The sequence below is a fragment of the Hyalella azteca genome, unplaced genomic scaffold (assembly GCF_000764305.2).
Source record: "Hyalella azteca isolate HAZT.00-mixed unplaced genomic scaffold, Hazt_2.0.2 contig7396, whole genome shotgun sequence".
NCBI classification, from domain to species: Eukaryota; Metazoa; Arthropoda; class Malacostraca; order Amphipoda; family Hyalellidae; genus Hyalella; species Hyalella azteca.
Window position 1 is genome coordinate 15,763 of NW_025937522.1, and position 18,529 is coordinate 34,291.

Below are 18,529 nucleotides of genomic sequence, written 5' to 3' on the forward strand. Positions count from 1 at the left end.
AAAGACGCCAAACTCGGAAGGATGTTTGAAACTAGAGTTTTTCATCCACTTTTATTTAGAAATTCAAACTACTACAGTGAGCAGAGCACGGAGCGCTGCGCAGCTCATTGAGGCCATCAATGCACGCTCTTGCAAATAGCGAATCTTTTAGCCTGGCACCACAACGCCCGCTAAATTCTAAGTACATAAATAATGCAAACCTCAACGTGTAAACGTGCATCTGCAACATGCCACAAATATATAAAAAACTTTCTTCTAAATGATCAAAACAAGTTCTAATCGGGGCCTGAAATGATTATATACATGCAGGTAGATGGTCGTCAGAAAACGTTACTTTTCTCTGATCAACAACATATCTCCTGACGAATCTAAGTTTTTTATCAGATGGACAATTCAGCGCCCCAGTAACCAAAAATAAACAATAACAAAAAGAAACTACAAAATCATTCTCAGATTATGAATGAAATAAGACAACAAACTTGAAGCTTTGGTCACGTATTGGGTCCACAGCAACAATACAGGGAACTCCAGCCAGCACTTGCATATAAAACTTTTACAGAACAACTCATGTCCTTTGTGGAACGCACAACATGAAGCGCATAATTTTATCCACTTTTGGATGAGGAAAAGAAAACCGAAATCAACTTTTGGATGAGGAAAAGAAAACCGAAGCATACGAGCGAAAAATTCAACAATAAAAACAAGTTATTATGAAAAACTTATGAGAGCAACATTTTTTCGAACCAATGATTCATATCAGCGAGAATCATTCCAAGTTAAGTAAGATGAAGTTCGCATGAATATCACCCACGGGCTCAACAGTACAGCAAGTGATGAATTCGAAAGATGAGTAAGGGTGATCACAACTCGAGTAATCCATGACAATTTTAGATTCTTCCTGCTCCATCTAGATCAAATTACAGCATATCGATGGAAGATCTGAGCAACGGTACAGAAACAACAGCCGGAGCTGCGTTAGCTTCCAATGGTAGGACGGGGGTACGCATCACACTGCGTTTATCTTGATACATATTTAATATTTATCAGAACAAAAAGCCAACAGAGTGCACAAAAACTTAGAAAGATATAAGATTACTTCTAAAAATTGCAGTCACAATAAAATAGTAAACACGCCTCATTACACACAAGAAAATTCAGAAGGAAACTCAGTGCTTCCACATGAGGAATGACTTGAAAATTCACATGTTATAGAGTATCAGTAGCAAGAAGCAAAACGAAAGTAAAACCCAAGCTCAATTCGATCAAACCGTTTCAAATTCAACCGAGTCGAAAATGTACAAACGGGAAAATGCCACATGCAATTAAGGCTTAAATGATGAACTCAATGAAGACCTCACAGGGTAACCTGCAGGATCTGCTGTAAAAAACTTTCGTTGAGGTCTGCATGCCACGACGAAGAGAAATCCACGCTACGCTCGAAGTGATTCACTAATTTAGCAAACTTTTTACTGAAAACCAGAAAATTGAATAAAGATATAAGGCAAACCTAGAAACTTTGAAAAAACATCCGGGAATATATATCATTATTAATCGACAGCGTTAAATTCTTCGAGGTCTTGAAGGGCAATGTATTGGCTGCATTCAGGCTTTCTTTTCCTGAGTCACGCTTGTACACATGAGGCTCATTTCAAGTTGAGGTGCACGGGCTATAAGGAAAACAACCCAAGGATGCACCGTACAAAAGGCAATGTCCTGGCAAAATAATAAAAGAGATCCTAGAGTCATCCCTGGGATGTACTAAGTGGCCTTGGTTTTAGGACGCTGCCCTTTGACGACCACGGGACGGTTTCTGATGGCTCCACGCTTTTTTCTGTTGATCTGTAACAGAAGAACGTATCATCATCTGGATATATAAACAATAGGTATAACAACTTTTTTCATATGCGCCACGATCAAAGTTAATGAACTAAATGCCTCGATAATACAAGTTATACATAATACTGATACTAATATTATCAAGTAGAATAGAGCAAACTGGGGAAGTTAGTATTTGAAAATTTGACAATTACTTAAACGCATCGCAGTACTTGGGTATGGTTACACCAGCAAAACAATAAAAGTCATCGTACGACAAATTATAAAAATCAAACTAATTACTACCAAGGCATTCACTATAATAATCAACCATACCAATAGTTAAAAGCAATGAACACAACTGGAGATTGTACCAAATAAAAATATTTGTATCGTTCTTGCTCAATATTAGGGGGGAGGCAAAACTGATGACTTCTACTGAGGGAAGAAATGCGCCTCACAACAACACAAGCACGTAAAGACGCAAGGGATTGTAAGACAATTATAAAGCCATTATTGGATACAACAAAATGCACATCACCGTACATCGACAGAGAGTCAGAGACACTAGACAATATCTGCTTTACGGAAAAAGCCATGGTTTAGCGTTTAAACAAATTTACAACTTGTTAAAGTAGAAAAATATTTACCACACTAAGTACGTATGGGTATTAAAATGCAGTTTTACCACGTAATGTAGGTATGGGTATTCAGCTAAGTTATACCACGCTCAGATTTACTTAAAGTTATACCTCATCTGAGTTAAAAATCGTAAAACGGATGTCGATTCAACATAGAAGCCACGAAAGAAAAACCAGGGACATAAACATACAAATATCCGCAAGTGTACTTTCTCGCAATTAATCAGGGCAGATAGAATATAAGAAGAAGTTTTCGGACATTCTTCCATAAAAATTTCTATGGGTACTTCACTGTGAGAAGTGAGAAGTAATGATGCGAGGTATAACTGTAGTAAAAAAAAGGTTCAGAGTAAAAAAATCAGGTGCAGAGCAAGCAAAACTATACAAATGCGTATGAAAAGAGACCTCGCGAACGTCAAATTAAAAGACAACATGAAAAATGTTGGTGTTTGTACTCACGTCTCGCTCCAAGTCCTGGTCAAAAAAAAAAAAAAACAAAGGAGAAGTCAATGCTTGCTGCTCTACGTTACTAAATTCAAATGATTCAGGATTATAAAAACGCCCAACTACTCTCGTGTTGCCAAGCATACAAAAGTACGTACTGTGGGAACGGCAAGTGGCGAGGAATCACAAAATAACCCGGCGCAATAATACTGTTATAGTAAAATTGTGCGGGATCCAAAATTATACATTTACCTAGAGAAATTAGGATAATTTGCATTTAATGAAAATAGAGTGTTTAAATAAACCACACGAATGAGCTTTTAGAATAAGATAACGAAATTAGTATACTTTTGCCGAATGCCGTTGAAATCTATGCACGTGAGAAGATTTTGCAATCAAGGCACCAACGTGATGAGTGCTTTCCAGCGTGAAAGTGCGTAGCTCTCAAATTTATTAAAAAAAAGATACCAATCAAGATTTGACCACGGAAAATATGCCGTGTTTAAAGGTTAGAATCTTAAGTAAAAAATATTTGGATAACTCACTTTCTTGGAAGATTTTATTTTGCGCTTTTTGGCAAGAGAAGGCAACTGCGGTCTGTTGAATTCGTCTGGCTTCTTCACTCTGGATAAAAATGAGACAGTGAGTCATAAAAGATAGTTTTTTTTTCGACACAAGTGTGAGTACTAAAGATACCAAGCGACAATCCTAGTACTGAATAAACACAAATGGTAGCAATTATGGAAAATAATCAATCAGGGTAAACTATCCCAACATATAGAGGATTTTCATGATAAATGCTAAACGACATAAAAATTTACCAACGAAAGTAATGTAGAATAATTGTAATTCAGCTCGATCCTCAGAAATTAAAAAGTTACGTTACACAGTTTTTAAACAAATGAAAAATGCATCTTAGATGCACCAAGTAAAAAAAAAAACATATTCTAATAAACACAAAATTAAGTGACAGAATATCAGTCACATGAGCAACGTCATATTAATAACAGATGCGACCAAATGAAGGATTTGCTAAATAATTCATGACGCCGTACAGAGTTAAGAGACCAGACCTGTAGATGCGCACAAGCCAGTGTTCAGTGGTGTAGGCCTCGTCCAAGTAAGTCAGGCTGATGTCTTTGTTGCCTATGACCGCGTTCCTTGTTCGGTCAAATCCGGCCGCCGAACGGAAGTCAAGCTGCTCAGAAAAACGTATTAAATTAGAAAAGAATGTGATGTATATACCATAAACTGAAAATAATAAAAATATAATACACACTGATGTATCATAGACTGAAAAATACACTAACAAATATGAACTCGAAACTAGGAAGTGACCGAATACGAGGCATGACAGTTGCGAGCAAGAAACACGAAAGAAAACCCATGCATTCAAACCCGAAATATACCATAAACTGAAAATAATAAAAATATGATACACTCTGATGTATCATAGACTGAAAAATACACCAACAAATATGAACTCGAAACTAGGAAGTGACCGAATACGAGGCATGACAGTTGCGAGCAAGAAACACGAAAGAAAACCCATGCATTCGAACCCGACGTAAAAATGTTTCTCTTTGCAAGACAGACAAAACATGAGAACAAAGTAGTTCATGAGCTTTAATGGGATGATGCAGTTTTCGAAAGTTGTCGATCGAAGTTAAAGTAGCTAAGCAACATAAATACGTTTAAATGGCCCACCTTCAGTTCGCCAAATCTGTAGTAGGAAAGTTTATACATGAGGCAGTTGAGAAGAGTTGGTGAACCCTCAGAGTCGACACGAAACTCGCCACGCTCAGTGAAGTAGTCTGATTCCTGCAGGGGATGAAAGCCACGATATAATAATATAAATACACAAATAGGTGTTAAACACCAATCTTTCCCAGATCGTAAACACATTATAGAGATTTTCAATGAAACCCTGGTTTGAGAATTTTTACATTTTGTAAGTAACCTCTTCAACTAAGGAAAAAAAGTTGATGGATAGGGCGAGCTTTGATATATAATATCAATGATCAATATATGTATAACAAATGAATTATCAATAAATTTTGGAGGTTAAACTTCCAATCAGTTTATCCTGCCATCATGCGTATCGCAATTTTCAACTGGTATACATTAATTCACATACAACCACCAAAATCTAGATCCTTCACTCGCATGAGCCCCGACCTTCAACTCCCATAGCTACTATGGTCAACGTCCAATTCAAAACTCAACCAACACGCCACAATAAAAAATACCTGAATTTTCCAGTAAACTTAGTGACTTTATTGTGTTTTTTACGCATCGTAACTTTTTGAGGTATATGATAAGTAGCATACTGAAGTAGTACAGATTAGAGGAACATTCATTCGCTAGTGAAGTGAGCAAAAGAAAATTATTGATTTGGCTCTCACCCTGATGTCCTTGGGGTGCTCTCCCTCAGCGATTCTAACCATCCACAGGAACTTGTTGATGTCGTCGCCCGAGTAGCCGATGACGCCACCAAAGATGACGAGTACGTAGTCCACGTCGAGCGCTGTCATGATCTCATAGGCGGCAGACTCGTTGGACGACATGGCCTTGCCCACGAGGGCGATGTGAGAGTTGTTCCAAGTGTTGTTGTCAACTAAAGTTGTGCGATTTGCCATACCTGGGCATGGGGTTTGGTCAGAATTAAGAGGAATGTCACATGGTAACGTAGTATACTATACTACGTTACCTATTTGTAACTATACGGTACTCGCTAATGTAACTCGCTAGCGGCGAGTTTTATACATAAAACGCAAGATTTTACCACAACACAAAACAATATGAACATTGAGAGCGAAATAAAATGCACGTTAAAAGTCAATACTCTAGGATCTTCAGTCTATAAGCTAATGACTATATTTTCATGTTATGCGATGAAAAACTTGATCTTATCAGCTTCAAGAAGCTTTCAATTGCTTTTTGAACAATTTTTCCATGTATAATTACGAATTTGCGTTACAAGTTGAAGCATTCATTCGTTCGTTCATTTCTCTACAAGACTGGCAATACAATGTGTAATTCATAATTGAAGGGCTTCAGAAATATTCATTGAATTAATTAACGTAGTCAATAGACGTTTATGTCAAACATACCCGCTATCTGGTATCCATAGTCCCACCAGGACATGACGCGCGCCTGCTCAGGTGTGTTCTGTGAGAGCCAATAGTAAGCCTCTCTGAAGTCGTCCAAAATCTGTCTGGAGCCGTCCTGGCCATAGGAGGCAAGCACGATGGAAGGCGAGGAGTAAGCATTGCTGGTGACCCATGTACAGTGCACGGTGAACATCATGAGCATCATTAGCACCGCTAGGATGACCAGAGTGCGGATGTTGCTGCCTAAACTTTCACTATTGGCTGTTTGTTCGTGCTTCATCTTGCGCAGCTTCCCTGCTTTGTCATACTTGTTGGTCCGCTCTTCTTCATCTTCACTTGACTCTAAATTTGAACGTTGTGGAGCCTCGTCCTACAGAACGATTATTTAAATTCAATAATAATTCAAGAGACAATAAAATTAATGCACAACTTAATTCATGAAGATGCGGTCAAAAATATATAAATAACACGTTAATCTGTCCCACACATGTCAACGTTACATGCACATAAGAACACAATATTATTCTACTAAATATTCCAGCCAAGAGCACTAAGAGAAAAGTACTTGATGAGTACAAAGAGAACGGGACAAAATACCAAACACTTCAGTCTGGCCCTATAACGTAAATAAATTAAGATTATTTCAACCTGGTTAAACTATTAGTCCGTATTGCGTTCACTGCGTACATAGATTAAAAGAATCGTGTACAGGGAAGAAATATAATACAGTGCATAACAGTCCTCACCTTCAGGTAGACTTCAAAGAGCTTGGAGAAGGCAACGCCCGAAAGCACACAAACGACGGGCGTGAGAGTGAGCATGAGGCGCACCATCACCCCAGCGAAGTACACGGCACTCACGGCAAACAGCACGACTGCACAATGACAATTACTTGAATACTTAGGTGGGGTGATGAACGTTGTCAGATATTTCAAGTTTATATTCCTATTGATAGAGATGTTATTAATGATGGATGCAGTGACTACGTATATATGCCTGAAAACTTGGCTTTAAGCAAAAATAAAACCTCTTCATAAACATGTAACTTGAAGCATTTATTGCGCAAACAAAACATATTTCTTAATAAATAATAAACATAAAATACCCGTGAAGTGCCATCAATTACTGTCTAAATGAAAACTAACACGTGATGTCAACTAACCATGAACCGTATCACGTTACCAGCCCTAAATGAAAACTCGTGTGGAGAACAACTTTCCACAGATGCTAGTGCAAATATTAGACAAGACTCACTGAAGACTCTCCCGTCGGTGACGTGCTTGATGATGCTAGTGCTAATCTTAATCCTTACTCACTGAAGGCTCTCTCGTCGGTGACGTGCTTGATGATGCTAGTGCTAATCTTAATCCTGACTCACTGAAGACTCTTTCGTCGGTAACGTGCTTGAAGATGTTAGTGCTAATCTTAAGCATGACTCACTAAAGACTCTCTCGTCGGTGACGTGCTTGATGATGTTAGTGCTAATCTTAAGCATGACTCACTGAAGACTCTCTCGTCGGTGACGTGCTTGATGATGTTAGTGCTAATGTTAATCATGACTCACTGAAGACTCGCTCGTCGGTGACGTGCTTGATGCAGTACCAAAGGCCTGCAGGGAACGTCGCTATCAGGATGTGCAAGTCGAAGAAGAAACTGAACCACGTGGTGGGCTGATGCTCTGACACGGACGCGATGATGGGGATGTGGATCTTGGCGTAGCCCGTGTCCCATAGCGAGTAGAATCTGTCATTGGAAAACATACACATTGTATTATACATACTATTTAGACACAGCAAAGAGTGAAATCAATGTATACTTCTGCTTTCGCTATGTTTTTGGAATTACACTCGTTTCAATTGAAAGTAATGGCTGAAAATAGTAATGAACATAACCATTGTTGAGTGGCAGAAATTGTTAAAGTCCCTCTGACGGATTTAGCTTAGAATTTTTTTACCAAAAAATATTAATAAATATGTGTAACAAGTAATTGGAATGAGAAATGATCACTAGACCATTAAAACGACAATTACATCAAAAACGATAGTCCATCTCGAAGTTGAAAGAGAACTATAAATCATAAATAATTATTCCAAATTAAAACTGACCTGCCACTCCATGGAGCAATGAAACCAAAGTAAGTGAGCAGCACAACGGCCAGGAACACCACGCCAGCAGCTATAGCGCAGGCCGCATAAAACACTGAGCGGAAATCACTCTTGCTCATGCGCGACTGAATGTGCTGCAGTACTGCCACCGCGTTTATCAAGACAAACACGCCTGAGAGAAAAAGTGGTTTTAGGAAATGAGGACCACACATCACTAAATAACAATAGAGCTGATATATTTCATGGTCTTAGGATATGGTTTCCAATTTTTCCATCTATCTAATTTTTTCATTTTACGATGGAAAATCTAACATGAAACTGAAATACATAAACATGTTCTAATGAACAATTGTAAGATTTTTTATGAATTCAGTTTTACTTTGCGTGCATACTGTAGTTTGAAATCATTATTCTGTAATTAGGGTTTCAAGAGTCACCTGCGGCAGCCATGTGCTCGGACGTTCTAATGGGTTGGAAACCCACAAATGGGATCTGCATGGAGCAGACCAGCCCAAGAATGAAGAAGCTGGAGTATGCAGTGTAGAGTCGAGAACTGAAACGGCCCATGATGAGTAGCACGAGCACATGCAGAGGGATCAGGTTGATGATGTACACATACCCACCCCAGGCACTCACCATGTAGAAGTATGAGAGTGAGGTGAGGCAGCTCCAGAACAGACTGCCAGTTTTTACCGACTTCACCTGCAATGATACATACAATTTTGCACTAAATCATGAATAATATTTAGTTCATTGGTTCATTTTACAGAAACTGACTGCTAGAAGTAAATAAACTATGTGTGAACTTTGTTTTTCATAACATTAAAGCAACAATTGATTGTTGTACAAAATACGAATGAAAAGAATAATTTCAAGATCACAAGAACTTACCCACAAGTAGAAAGTGAACATAAGTGCAAAAATGGCAATGCCTTCATTGTCATAGCTGCCAGCAACAGAGCGACTGATGTAGCCAGGAACAACAGCAATGAAACAAGCAGCAAAAAGACCAGCACCCGTTGACCAGATCTCTTTTGTTAACAAGTATGTAGATATAGCAGTAAGGCCGCTGCACAATAAAGAGGATCAATATTAGTAAATGCTGTCAAATGTAATGATGCGATGCCAATACTTCAGCACAATGCCTGTAATGCAAGAAACAGTCAATTATTGCAGTCAACACAACAACCTAAGAGCAAAATGAATGGAAATCAGGATGCATGATGAATGATGCATTTAATAATTCACAGAGTAATTATGAACCACTGTAGAAAGCTCACCTGAATATGGGTGCAAGAAATACACAAATATCACGGATATGAACAGGGATGTTCAGAAGGCTTAGGACGTAGTGTATTGAGCCTGATGTGACCATGAGTCCAGGGTAGACTGTTCCTCCAACGATACGCCCCAGTGGGTACCAAGCACGTTCATCAAACCAGTTAAGGAAATTGTAGAAGCCATGCTGGACCATGTGAGCAGTTGATCTGTAGTTGAACCTGAAAAATTGCAAAATACTTTAAACACTGACAAGAAAATAATATTTAAAATTTACAAAAATTTATCCTCTTGTCAAGCTACATTTCAAGAATGGGGCATAATGACAGAAGGAACACCATATGAGAGAATATATATCAAGAGTTGATGGTTACTACGGTACTACCTAACATCTGAAAGCTCCAGAATATTCCAACAATAACAATAGTCTAGCCTTAAAGTTGTAGCAAGTTGGAATTCATACTCAAATTTATACCAAAGAAAGAATGCTGACTGAATGAACTATTTTCAATCAATATAGAGCTGCAGTGGTGCAGTGTTGGAAGACTGTTCTCAAGACAAGGACAAGTTCCTTTGGGAAGCTCATCTCATGGCTAACACAACCTATCATTAAATTCTGGTTGCAAAAAAAAAAACAAGGCTTCTGTCTGGCATTGTGTAATGTAACAAAATGGTTCAAGCAGCTCAGCAAGCCAGTGAAGGGACTAGTTACCCATGGCCTCAGTGCCATATGTACTAATCCATCAATATTGATATTGTGAATATTTTCAATTGTGATACATAGCAGTTCTAACTGAAGTCATACCCATAGTCTGTGCAACCTACAGAAGTAAGATATTTTACTATTCAATTATTTATTTTTTTACTGTACCATCAAACAGGGTAATAAGGGACAGGTGGATGTCAGTCCTCCAACATTTTGTAGAACTGTTGTAGCAGCTAAACCATTTAAAACATTGCAAAACTAAGAATGGTGGCGTTAAATTCAACATTTTTCCTATCTATGTAACATAGCAAAAAAGCAAGGTTAGAAATTGTACATTTACTACCTCTAAAAATTCCCTGCCAAAAAACGAGATTTTCTAAAAGTACCTCTGCTGAGGTCTGTAAAAAAATTGCCGCAATGAAAAATTTTACTTGCATAAATGTTGCACACAGGTGTTGGCTTAGAAACATGATTGAGTAGGGTAAACACACCGTATTCTGATACNGGAATTAGTCTCACAATAGGGTAAACGCACCATATTCTGACATTGTGGGTAATTCCAACACCCCTCAACTTTTTCCTTTATATTAAGCTTGGTCTTAGTTCCACGCATGCGAAGATGGTTGAAATAGTCACATCATACTATTGCCCGCAAGATTTCCGCAAAACACTAGGTCTAGCAGAAAATGTTAAGATCCACAGAGCAAAATTCCAAGTCAGCTAGTGAGAACATCAAAACACATATGAAAGTTGATACCTTGCTTTACTGTACTGTACAAACAGTGATAAACTGTTTGTGTAGACAGAATATTATGGTTTGTGACTTAATTACGAATTATGATTTTGAAGTGCTGTTGGAATTAGTCTCACAATATGCCGCATTTAGTCACACAGTGTTGGAATTCTGCAATTTTGTAGATTTCAATTCTAAAGGCTTTTAAATAAATATGGCAACAGTTTCTGACATTTCATCATTGCTGGTGCATAGTGTAGTGTTTTCAGAGTGACGTAAACCAACCAGAACTTGAGTTGCGCATATGATGATCTATTTATAGCCATTTATTTCTTGCTACATCCTTAAGGTGTCGGAATATGGCGTGTTTACCATAAGTCCTGTGCACATGTTACCCCAAATCTATTATTTTACTTTTAAAAACAGTCAAACAGTAATAATAACATTTGTCTTTACTTTAGTAATTTTAGCAAATTTAGTGGCAACTCAACATGTGATAATGCAGTCAGACTACTCTCAGCATTCTGACTTGACAGCAACTAGGTATTCAATCTTTTTGGGTTGACTCATTGACATTACATTCTGGCTCTGCAGGATATTTTAGTGGGAGCCAGAGGTAGAAGCCTACTGCTACTGCTGTCTCTTATACACATCTAGATGTGTATAAGAGACAGGTGAGGGACTGTAATATGGCACCTCACGTCCCTCATATCGAGGAGTGGGTGATGTGAGGGGTTGGAGCCTCGCACCCCCGTCGCCAAATGGGTTCTCCCACAACAGTGAGGGCTGGGTTTTTCCCATCACATCTTCCTCTCATTCAACATTATTTAATTAATNCTAGGTACCTACCGCCTAAAAATTATTCTACAGATAATTTTTGTAAATTATACTAAAAAATTTATAGTTTTTGCCCACAATCTTTAGGAAATCCTGTACAATATTCAAGATTGAGTTTGTTCAGTAGCATGTAGGTACAAGAATACTACCTAATACTCAACATCAACTCTACAATCAAATATCAATAAGCAGTTAAAAACTTAAAACCGTCTCAAAACAAGTAAAGCAGATGTAACCTCGTTACCTCCGTAGGCACGTAACTTACCATGGATCAAATTCATGGATGATGCTTTCAAATCTAATTACGGCAAATAAGCGGGAAAGAAATCCAGCCATCCATGCTAATAATAACACAGTGAAAATGACTAAACTTTTAACTCCAAGAGGGCCGGGGGACGAATCGTTCCTCGAAACGTGTTTCGGCATTGTAAAAAAATTGGTTATATCGTCTTACTCATACAAACTGGATTTCAAGTTCTCATGAAGTAAATCTCATATCCACGACTCATTCCTCTTTAAATAAACAGTTCTAATTCATCAGCAAATTGCACTATCTTCTAGCGTGTCCATGCCACCTGATCCAGATAGCCGATGTAAACAAACCAGGCGAATGTACCGGTGGTGGCGAAGTGCCATTGGTCAACTTTCTAACAATTGAGAGCTCAATTGCGCAGTGACACCAGAGTACAAGTCCGGCCAACATCGCGGGACAAAAAGTCTAACTGACAAATTTTAGGGACTTTTTCGTCAAAATTGTTTTATATTAAAATTTTGTCAGTTCTATACGCAAAATAATTATACATTATTTCATCTAATCAATCAGTGGAAAGCTAGAAGTTAATATGAAGTATAATAAGTTTAAAATGAATGTGTTAATTAAACACCTGTGACCTGTTTAAACGTAATGTTTCATTTGATCGTAAACAACGAATATATTACATGGTTGAACTATACTAGCTCAACCATGAATATATTAATCAGGCTAATGATTTTGTGAGCTATAGTTTTCTGATGCACACATTTAAATAAATATTTTTTGACAACTGAACTGCATTACAATAGTATTGTCATGAAGCGGGCGTTGAAGCAGCATTTAAAGAAATTTGACAGTTATATCAAAACGGCATAAGAAAATTTAATGCTGAAGGTGAACATCATTATCTCCTTGCAATTTAATATTAATGGCATATTTAAGGGACCGGTTTTATAGAATAGAAGTGTCGGCGTTGAGGACATAGGCCCATGGCCTGTTGCCGATTCTTGAACTTTTCGTGACTTGATTCACAAGGGATCCGGCCTTTGGAACCCGATCTTTCCATAACTGACGATTGATTGAGATAGCTGCTGGACTTATTGCCTGCTCCGTAATTTGCCAGGCATTTTAAGACCTAACATANGGCTTTATTAAATTGACCTTCAATATGCTTAGAAAATTTCAACTCATTGTCGATATTAACTCCTAAATCCTTTTCCGTTGTCGTTATACATAGTAGTAACTAGTAACCGAGAAAAGCTTGAACTACTGAACAGATGCTTCTCATATAATGCTAGAAAATGGCGACATGTACCAATCAAAGTGAGAAAAAAGAACGTTGCAAAAAGATTGGGCATCATTAATGTAACCTTAGAACTCAATAGGAGCTAATAGTAGCAATGGTAGAAGCTTGGCAGTTGCGATGACTGCTCGCCGATATTAATTGTGTTGAAGTAATTAAAACGAATCAAATTAACGGGGGATTGAATCTTCAATCAAAATTTAAATATTAAGTTCTTAAAGGCAGGAGATATACAAATTTAGCACATATTTTTGTAAAAACTTACGAGTAAGTTCAGTACAAAAGTAGCTAATTAGAATGTACGAAAGTAAGTAGAGATCCATAGATTCGCATAGATCCATACACGATTACACATAGATCTTAAATGCGTGTGGCCATATTTATAACTCAGCCAATCATTTCTATAGCAAAGTGGCCATATTTATAACTCAGCCAATCATTTCTATAGCAAATCAAATTCGTATCAATCATGATATTATCTCAACTGAGATCAGGCTTTCGGAAAACACCTAATACACTAACGATAATGCTTATCGAGAAAATAAATATTAAATGGGGGGACTAAAAAGGTATCCGTGATGATTTGTCGGTAGGTTGGAGAGAGAAGAAAATCTCTCGAGAAGCGAGAGCGCAGGCAGCGGAGAGTGAAGGAGCGCTAATTGTGCTCAGTCTGATAAAAAGCCTCGAGTGGACACAAGACGACCGGCCGAACGCTGCTACCTCGTGTCCAGAATTTACAAGCAGGTTAGCAGCCGTCGCTATGTAACGCCCCAAATTACTGCAAGAACTGGCAGCCTGCCGATGAACGTTCCATGCCTCGATCAGGAAAAGAAATTTCTATTCAGTACCTTAAGATGACAAATCTAATACTTTGAACTTGACATGCAAGTGTAAAAGAAATTTCTATTCAGTACCTTAAGATGACAAATCTAATACTTTGAACTTGACATGCAAGTGTTTTAATATTAAAACAACATTTTAAACTGAGTTTTACTATCCATGGGTCNTCCCGTTCAGTGTCGGCACAGCCGATCTTGTCGGCCGTCACCAAGCCGAACCTCCCAAATCTGGAAGCGACAAAGTTTTTGCGTCAATGGGTCTGCGCTTTACGAGTTTTTGCTCCAAACCAAATGACCTTTTGGTCGGAGCTTTATTAGTTTTTGCAGCGACCGGGCGCAGCCGAGATTCCCTCTCTTCCCGTTGGTGCAACAGTCGTCAACTCGGTGATTGCGAAGTCGACAGTTTCTAGTGTGCACATGTGAAAATCATTGTCACTTGAACTGAATCAAAGCAAATAAAGATCTCAAGGAATATTTTTTTTATTAAATTCTGTAGAAGAAGAAATTCTCAAGCTTCAAGGGATGTGACGAGATCAAGTGTCTCCTGCAAAAGATTCAAAATGTGAAAGACTGATGACATCCAAAGTGAAAAGACGCAAATAATTACTGTGGAATATATTGTTATTATGAAATAGTCTTTTCTTGCACGACTATTATGAATAAATAAATAACTGAGGTTTAATCAAATGCGAATTACCTAATTACATCTGACCTTAGTAACAATTTATATCGGGAAAATTTGTTGATACACGGAAATTCTACACTTCTCTATTCTGCATTATTTTGATTCAAGTTTAGTCAGAATTTTGGGTTTGGCTTCCGTATAAAAGATTGATTTGATGGTGCATCATAATGAAGGTGTTGTATCAATTGAAAAAAAAGACTCATTAGTATAGTATCTTCGGCATTAAAGAATAGGCCTGGATAGGCCTGTCGCTGATTCTTGTACTTTTCTTGACTAGACTGGCCTTATATACGGACGGTAGATTTAAAATCGCTTCTAGATATCAGTTGTTCCGTAGGGTACTCATTGGTCGAAAGAAGCGTCCGATAGATTTATTTGCTTAAATATTAGCTTTTTTTATTTTCACTAGCTTATGATTATTCGATAATTAGCGTAAGGTAAATAAGTGAATGAGTGAAAGAAACTCGATGAAATAACACATAATGAATTTTGAAACGTGCAAGTTACTTCACTGAGTAACACTAGAGCAGCTCAGTGATATCTATTGAAGTTTCACACCTATTAATTCAGCTCATAAGCCCTTTAAACCCTTGTAAGAACAAATAGCCAAGATCTTGCGACATTTTAAATTGGACATTATAAAATAAGGACAAGCTTAGGTCCTTATATTACTATAAAATTATGACCAACTTATGCTCTAATAATATATATTACGACATAATATGAATGTTTCCTATATTAGTTGGTTCCAGAGGAGGTATTTGGCACTGCCCTCGATTAGGATCCCGTGGCGCCCCTCGTGTGTTTCCGATGTTCTCGCTGCAGGGTTTTGTCCGCACACGAGTTTCTTTTTGCGGACCGGAAGAGAAGAGCGCGAGGACCGGCGGTGTCGGCACGACAACAAAAGCAGCTCGGAAGGTCGCACGTCCAAGTGAAGACGTCTAGTACTATGGCTGCGGAACACACACTTCTATTATGTGCTCTAAAATAAATATGGTAACTAATTACGCACTTTGCTATAGTTTATGATAAATCCGCGGTCCAGAAGTTTGTACTCTAATTTCGGTTAATTACTGATCGAAAGCGTGTAGTGTAATTGTTGATTTACTTGGTATTTGATTAAAAAACTACCGACATCTCTTGATTTTTCCATGCTATCAACTCTGCATCATACGAAATAAATGAATCGATCAGTTGATTTCATGGAGACCAATCATTTTATCAAATAAATATGGGTGATATCAAAGCAAACTTGTGATATAGCGGTCAAAGTTGCTGTTTGAATCACATTATGGCGCTACGATCTTTAGGCAAATGGTTTCAGAATTCCGTTCTGACAACGAAAAGGTTTTGCAAATTGAATTTTGATGTCCGTTTGCCTCTTACCAAAAGCGATTGTTTTTCAGAGCCTTTGCGATACGCAGAAATGTTGCCGACGGCTTTTCTACACAGAAATAATTTTAGTCCATCATTGGCTATCCAGAATGGTCCCTAATGTTGCATGAAAATTTAAATAAATCATCTGGAGTGACGGAACAAATTCCGAATAAATAGCGTAAGCAATGGCTCCCCTCCAAGTCGAGTCCATTTAATAAAGTCGCTAGGCATTAACTTACAAAATAAAGTGCTTATCTCAATGAAAACCGGCTTTCTAAAGCAGTTAAACTTGAGGGGAGAGCCGGACTGACCGACGGGATGCGTCTATTGAACCTTTCTTCGTCCTCGTACGAAACACGAACATCGTGATGCTGGTGCATGTGCCGAAAGCAACCTTAGTAAATCACCCGATAAAAGTTAACATTAAAACATCCTAATTCTTATATATCTAATGACACAATCTTTCTATACCCCAATACGTAACCCTTGTAAACACCACGCACATAAATCAACTCACATCCCTCTGGCTGCTCCATCGATCAGTTCAATGCGGCACAAAATCTCATGCGCCTCATTTCTTGCGCGGCCAACATGGCCTGTAATGCCTTGAGCCGCAGTCGCGCTCCACGGAACTCATCAATTGACAATTTCTCTCATAAGCCGCGGCTCAAACCTTCAATCAGACAAAAGAGACCACTTGAGTTTTTTATTCTCGGGACGAATTTGACGGGTACATTTGAAAGAAGGAACTGACAATAAAAAATGTACAATGCTCGTGTAGATGTCAATTTTTTGCCTTCACTAAGTCAGCGGCAGAGTTTTTATTTGTAATAACGAAATAAACGATGGGCTGAATTGAACAATCGAATGTGCAGGACAAGAATGGTAAAAACGGGAAATTATCGTAGCCGTATTATTTGTATGTAATTGTATTATATGTATGTAATTACTGAGCAATGGGTTTTGCGCCCACAGCAGTAAGAATATGAGTTAAAATTTGGAGCTTTCAAGCGTTCTTATTTAGAGAATTTAGTCGAAATTTGAAGCGTTTTCCAACCACATGCAGACTTCCTTCCAGTCTGCCTCTCCCTCCGCCACACAACTGTCCAGAATTCGTGATTTTCCTGCAGCGCCGCACCAAACGTCCTGGAAAAGCACACTCACCGATAGACGCCTGATCATAAAAAAGGAATAAAATCGCCGTAAAATGAGACACGGTGTGAACATTCGAACGTCGCCCTCCTCGCCCCCTTGTCGTCAATGGGGGACTTGCATGCAGACTAAACTTTGCACCTGACCACTCGAACTTTGTGTATACGGTGTTCCAAAAATTAGAACCATTATTATTTAATTGAGGAAAAGAATAGAATAGAATAGAAGTGTCGGCGCTGAAGAAATAAGCCCGTGGCCTGTTGCCGATTCTTGTACTTTTCGTGACTTGATTCACAAGGGATCCGGCCTTTGGAACCCGATCTCTCCATAACTGACGATTGATTGAGATAGCTGCTGGACTTATTGCCTGGTCCGTAATTTGCTAGGCATTTTAAGACTGAACATATGCGAGATATATTGGAATAGGTCATTACATGTAAGCAATATTACCCGCCAGTATACGAAATTTTGAAGCATGCATTGTCGCACGAAGGCATAAATTTTTTCCACTTGAGCCAATAGTTTACAAGTACTCAAGGAGGTTTAATTTGCTTCTTACATTAGTTCAACGAATGATTGCTCAGGTATTATAATGATCCATTAATAATTAGAATAGAAGAATGAAAAATTACAATATCATCACACATCAACTCGAAACTACTTTGCTAATTTAGTGGTCAAATGGATACAAGTTCAAGTACGTTACGGATATCCCAGCGTCACTCGAGCATTCGAACTTCGACCCCAGCTCGACTTCTGACCCTTGACTTGACCTACGTCGTAGGATACACGCATAAATAGTAATTTATTGCGTCCATGTCACTCCTACACATAATAGGACGGTCATTGACAATCTGATTATCAGCTCAGGAAACTCAAATTGAAATTGTATGAGCCTACACAAATTGTATGAGCCTCAAACCAGCCATCGTACACATGGTAACTACCAGCCATCGTACACATGGTAATTACCAGCCTTCGTACACAAGGTAACTACCAGTCATCGTACACAAGGTAACTACCAGCCATCGTACACAAGGTAACTACCAGCCATCGTACACAAGAGAACCACCAGCCATTGTACACAAGGTAACTACCTGCCATCGTACACAAGGTAACCACCAGCCATTGTACACAAGGTAACTACCAGCCATCGTACACAAGGTAACCACCAGCCATTGTACACAAGGTAACTACCTGCCATCGTACACAAGGTAACCACCAGCCATTGTACACAAGGTAACTACC

At 38.5% G+C, this 18,529-nt stretch overlaps 1 protein-coding gene across 2 annotated transcripts; it reads right to left on the reverse strand.

Annotated features, from left to right (window-relative positions):
- Positions 1-341: 341 nt before the first annotated feature.
- Positions 342-12,320, reverse strand: LOC108668179 (dolichyl-diphosphooligosaccharide--protein glycosyltransferase subunit STT3B). 2 transcript variants are annotated; one of them, XM_018155348.2, is made up of 14 exons: positions 11,938-12,320; positions 9,399-9,617; positions 9,010-9,187; positions 8,556-8,820; positions 8,119-8,290; positions 7,578-7,756; positions 6,760-6,887; positions 6,014-6,383; positions 5,306-5,541; positions 4,608-4,721; positions 3,974-4,098; positions 3,446-3,524; positions 2,916-2,930; positions 342-1,839 (listed from the first exon to the last, which is right to left on the reverse strand). In XM_018155348.2, the coding sequence occupies exons 1-14, from the start codon at positions 12,096-12,098 to the stop codon at positions 1,759-1,761; spliced, it is 2,322 nt and encodes a 773-aa protein (XP_018010837.1). In that variant the 5' UTR covers positions 12,099-12,320; the 3' UTR covers positions 342-1,758. The 2 variants fall into 2 exon arrangements, with proteins under 2 accessions (XP_018010837.1, XP_018010838.1); XM_018155349.2 differs by lacking the exon at positions 2,916-2,930.
- Positions 12,321-18,529: the final 6,209 nt, after the last annotated feature.

Coding starts and splice junctions, on each gene's coding strand:
- LOC108668179 (XM_018155348.2), bottom strand. CDS start 12,098: ATGCCGAAACACGTTTCGAGGAACGATTCGTCCCCCGGCCCTCTTGGA. Junction 9,618..11,937: donor ATCCATGAATTTGATCCATG/GTAAGTTACGTG, acceptor GCAATTTTTCAG/GTTCAACTACAGATCAACTG. Junction 7,757..8,118: donor ATTGCTCCATGGAGTGGCAG/GTCAGTTTTAAT, acceptor TTCCAATGACAG/ATTCTACTCGCTATGGGACA.